Source organism: Myotis lucifugus, unplaced genomic scaffold (genome assembly GCF_000147115.1).
Source record: "Myotis lucifugus unplaced genomic scaffold, Myoluc2.0 scaffold_643, whole genome shotgun sequence".
Taxonomy (NCBI): domain Eukaryota; kingdom Metazoa; phylum Chordata; class Mammalia; order Chiroptera; family Vespertilionidae; genus Myotis; species Myotis lucifugus.
The window spans coordinates 126675-131675 of NW_005871691.1; the positions used below are offsets into that span (position 1 = coordinate 126675).

Below are 5001 nucleotides of genomic sequence, written 5' to 3' on the forward strand. Positions count from 1 at the left end.
CGGGCACGGGGTCCCCAGCGCTAGTTCCCGCAGGGTCTCCTCTAGGGCCTGCCCCGCGGGCGTGTCCACACAGGCAGCACCCACTGCCTTCCCACAGCGGGTGCCCCCGCCCAGGGCCCCCGGGGCCAAGACACGGGCACCGCGAGGAGGAAATGGGGCTGGCCTAGCCTCCGCGTCAGGAGGCCCAGGCCCAGGTTCGCTTGCCCACCACGATGGCCCCGCGCCACTGAGGATGTGCGCCGTGTCCTCCCTACTCCGGCGGTGCGGCCGCTGGTGAGGACCACCAAGTCCCTGTGGGCGCTGTACCTCGTCCCCCCCAGGACCTGGGGCAGGTCCCGATCTCGGTGGTTGTATTGGGGGGGGGGGCGGTCATAGATGACGTCCAGGTACAGGGCTGGATTTCCTGGGTGCAGGTAGGAGGTGGTGTAGGGGATGCCAGAAATGTGGCTCCCCGTGCAGTGCCCCTGAGCTCCCTCCGGACGCTGGCCTCCAGGAAGCCCCCGAACTTGCTCACCACCTCCTGGCTCGGGATGTCGTCCACCCGCAGGAGCCCACGTCGCCCTCCAGAACGTCATGGCGGATGCCCTCTGTAGCCGGACAAGCAGTTCCTCTGTGTGAGGTTGGTGAGTGCTGGGACTTGCCGTGGGCTCATAGGAGGTGGCCAGGCGGGGGTCCTTCAAGGAGCTCTGCACTCCTGCCCGCCGTCAGGACGTGGGCCAGTGTCTGAGGGTCTGAAGTGCCCAGGCTCTCCCCACACTTGATGGCCTGCCGATGGCTCCCTGCTTCCCCATCAGGCTCTCCGGGAAGCAGTAGTTACCCAGCAGGACCTTGGCCATGTCCAGCACCAGGCTGGGCAGGAAGAGATGTGTGGGGCCAACCAGGCCACAGAGCAGCTGGACAAGAGCAGGGCCCACCCCTCCTCATGGGGACCCAGAGTGGGGCCGCCTCCTGCACAGAGCTGCCTCCTGCACAGAGCTGCCTCCTGCACAGAGCTGCCTCCTGCACAGAGCTGCCTTGACCCTTACTGCCTGTGTGGCTGCCTTCCTTCCTGCTGCCTTCCTTCCTCAGCCTTCTCAGAGCAGACGGAAGGTCTCAGCACAGACAGAATGTGGCGCTGAGGCTCGGCTTCCACCTCCAGTTCGCCTTTAATCCCAGCTAATTCGAGCTCCTCAGCCTCCGGCTGGCACAGGCTGGTTTGACCCAGAAGGTATGCTGAGTCTCATCTTGCTGTGTCACTTCTGTGCATAATCATGGGAATAATGACCATTTATTCTGAGTTCCTGCCACATGCAGGCTCCATGCTGTATAGGCCGACAGTCTCCTTGCAAGTGGGGTCATTAACTTGCAAGTAAGTAGCATTTCCCATTGCTTCTGGAACTAGATAGAATTCACTGGAGGCCTGGTTCTGCCGCTCTTCTCTGTGGCCTTCCATCTCACTTATTGTGTAATTAAGTGAGAAAATAGGCGTAAAGCGCTTCACAGTATCTAGCAAGAAGGAAGCACCTAGCTACTAATATGTTCCCCCTGTTAGATATTATCCTGTTTTTTAGCAAAAGAAACAATTTAGTAGGTGGAGGTGGGGTGGAGAGAAAGCCTGGGGGTCATCAGCTCACACAGTGCAGAGACCGAGTCCAAGGCCCCCATCAACTTCAGAGCTTGAAGTTTATTCCTAGGCCCTGACAGCTTCCAAATGACAGGAGTGGCATGTCTGGACCTCAGTGTGGGGCTGGTGAGTGAGGAGGGGACCTGTCTTCCCACATCTCAGAACCAGGGATTCCAGGTCAGAGGGAGTTAGCTCTGAGGCCTGAGGAGCATCCATTCTCCTGTTGGCTGAGAGCTCGGCCCCAGCCCACTGCTCACTTGAGTAGGACTTGGATCCCTGTGGTCCCAGGGCCCACAGGTAACCAGACCACTCCCTACCTGCATGGAGCACATGAGCCAGTCCCAGGTGATCGACTGCTGGACTCGCAGTTTCCCAGTTCCTGCTCCTTCACATGGAAGTGACGTGGGTCCTGTCTAGGACCGAGAACCCCTGCTTTTTCTCTGCATCCCTCCAGGGGTGGGCATTTCCCTCACTTCACAGATGAGACAACGATGGCTCAGAGACAACCACCACCGAAAGCATGGGCACACAGCCAGGCAAAGCACTGGGGGAGCGGCCTGGCTCTGCTCCTGTCACTTGGCCCGTTATCTCCAGCACACATGTGGGTTGTGCAGCCAGCAGGCAGGCGCGCATGTGGGCCTCAGCAGACAGCCAGAGGAGGCGGCCGTGGGGAGGGGGTGGGGCTTTCTCAGCACACTTGACAGCCATAATCTACTCTCTGGAAATCATTATCTGAGGATGTTTACCAAGTGGTTTATGAAGGCCAAAGAGGTCAATTAGCTAAAAGAAACATATTTTTAGCTCATTAGGATTTGTTTAATGCCCAAGTGACATATGGTCACACCACTCCACCATTTGCAGCCAATGAAGTGAGCCTGATTTATAATAATAGTAAGGCCTCCTTAGTCCCCGCTGGGAAGACTGGTCCTCCTGCTCCCCCTCCACTTGGGGAATCCCAGCTCTGAGCATGCATTCTGGTCTTCTGAGGACACGTTTCTACATTGCCTGAGCCCAGGCACAGCCTCTGGACCAGGAAGGGTCGGGGCGAGGAACTGGAAGAAGCCTCTTTCTGGGGAAAGTGCTTCCCCTGGACTCTTATTAAAATGCAGGCTCAACCTGGGGTACCTGGAGCTTTGCTGCACCTGGATTTAGGTTTATGGTCCAGAGCCTCACGGAGGAGAAACTGGAATTTGTTTCGAGTCGCTGGGGTGACTGAGTTAGAGAGAGCCTGCAAGAGGAGGCAACCTGCCCTCCTGGGGTGTGGCCTGAGCTCATTGGGAGGAAATTCTGTGCCCAGAGTTATCCATCCTCTCCAGGAGCGAGGGGTGTCTGGCGCTGAGGAGAGCGTGTTGGGTGCAAGTCTCAGAATGAAAGCAGGAGATGCTATGCATCTTCCCACCCAGGCCTACCTGGCATGGCCCAGGGGCTACAGGGACTTCCCGTGTGATCTTGGGTGTTGAATTTGGACTGGGATGGAGTCAGAAGCCTCGGTCTCCTTTCCCTTGTACAGACAGCCACATGGGCATAAGTGTCAAGAGTGTGAGCTTAGGAATGCCTCCAAAACCTATGCCCTCTAGACTAGAGACCTAGATTAGGTGACATGAGTGCTCTGTGCCTTGGCTTCCTGAAGGAGAACCTCACAGACTGCTGCAACAGCGTTCACAGGTAGCCTGGAGAATCTGAGAACTCAGTCGGAGTTGGTGCGTGGCAGCCTGTGACCAGCGCTCCTCTGTGAAGTTGGGGAGAGATGCCCCAAGAGGCAGGGGTTGCCCTTAGGACCCTGGGGTACCAGGTACTTCTGAGGCCCCAAACCTTCCACAGATCTATGTATATCTGGAGAGTCTGTACACTTGAGAAATGCACAGACTTGGGGTTCACTCCAGAGTGCATCCCACACTGATCTCGGCATAAGATTAAATGGCTCAGAAGATGTGCTCTTGGGATAATCAAATAAAGCATGCCTGACCCTGGGCAACCCAGGAAAAAGCAAGTCACCTGTTGCATCATGAATTCACTTTTGCAGTGGTCAGAGGCCTTATCTGTCTGGCTATTTATCCACCCACTCACATCTATATCTATCTATCATCTATCTATCTATCTATCTATCTATCTATCTATATCATCTATTCACCTCATGTTAGTTTTTCCCTCGAAGGTCATTGTGGACATTGTCAAGTGGTACAGCAAATATCCATGTACTCTCTACCTAGATTCTACCACTGATGTTTTATTACTCTTTCTTCATCGTACTTTTGTCTCTTGGGCTCCTTCTCTAATCCTCAAGCCAACCTATTTTTCAGGTGCATTTCAAAGAAAGTTTAATCTTGTGTTTATTTTAATCCTTTTTCTTTTTAATTTTTAAAGAATAAAAGTAAAACTTATTTTTACAAGTTAAATAATTCATAAATATGTCAAAAATTTTCCCCAAAGACTTTCTAGCCCAGCAAATAGCAACAGATTAATGTGTTCATAGGTGGAAGCACATATGTAGAAAATCTACCTGCCCATCCTTCCATGAATACCTACCCATCTGTCCATCTATCTCATGTCATTGCATAACAGTTTGAACAGTAATTTACATTTTGTTTTCATTTAGGCATACAGCAGAAACATCCTTCCAAGTTGAATTATATGCATACAGTGTACCTTTTTAATGGCTGTGCAATAGTTCTTGATAATGTACTGATCCATCCCCCTAATAAGAGACACTTTAAGTTGTTTCTGTGGTTTTATTTCTTTCAATCCTCACACAAGGACATGTTTTCATTAATTTTAGAGAGAAGAAGAGAGAGGAAGGGAGAGAGAGAAAGATCAATGGGAGAGAGAAACAATAATCCATTGCTTCCCATATGCACCCTGACCCGCAACTTAGGTGTATATATGCCCTGACCTGGAATCGACCTGGAGAGGGCCTAAGCCAGTCTGGCAGCAGATGCTCAGAGCAGGCACCCTGTGTGTGTGTGTGTGTGTGTGTGTCCACTGGGGGCCTTCCCCCAGCCACACCGAGGAGGCTTGGAACAGGCGCCCCTCTGTGTTGATCTCTCAGGCTCCTGGCTGCACCTGTGTGTTGTTCTTTCCCTTGAGCAGTGGCCTGGGCGGGCTGGAAGCCTGGGTTGCTCCCAGCCACTCCTTGAGCAGTGGCCAGGGTGTGCGGGAAGCTTGGCTTCCTCCATTGCCAGGGGCAACCTAAGCCTCCAGCTCCATGGTCACTGCCATCTTTGTTGGGTTAATTTGCATACTCACCCTGATTGGCTGGTAGGTGTAGCAGAGTGACACTAATTTGCATGTTTCTCTTTTATTAGTGTAGCTATTTTTCAGTACTTGTAAATTATATAATAAATGTATACTTTCTCTGTTGTTGTTCTTACAACTTGATGTATAATAAGCTGCCCATTTTG

The 5001-nt window shown here is 52.7% G+C and overlaps 1 protein-coding gene across 1 annotated transcript in view; it reads right to left on the reverse strand.

Annotated features, from left to right (window-relative positions):
* Positions 1 to 2311, reverse strand: part of RBP3 (retinol binding protein 3) — a 7337-nt gene extending 5026 nt beyond the window's left edge. Inside the window, 8 exon segments of the mRNA XM_023746257.1 lie at positions 8 to 128; positions 131 to 463; positions 466 to 549; positions 552 to 584; positions 587 to 698; positions 700 to 770; positions 773 to 916; positions 2203 to 2311. Of these exon segments, the coding sequence (XP_023602025.1) occupies positions 8 to 128; positions 131 to 463; positions 466 to 549; positions 552 to 584; positions 587 to 698; positions 700 to 770; positions 773 to 916; positions 2203 to 2311 (1007 nt within the window).
* Between the last annotated feature and the right edge of the window lie 2690 nt (positions 2312 to 5001).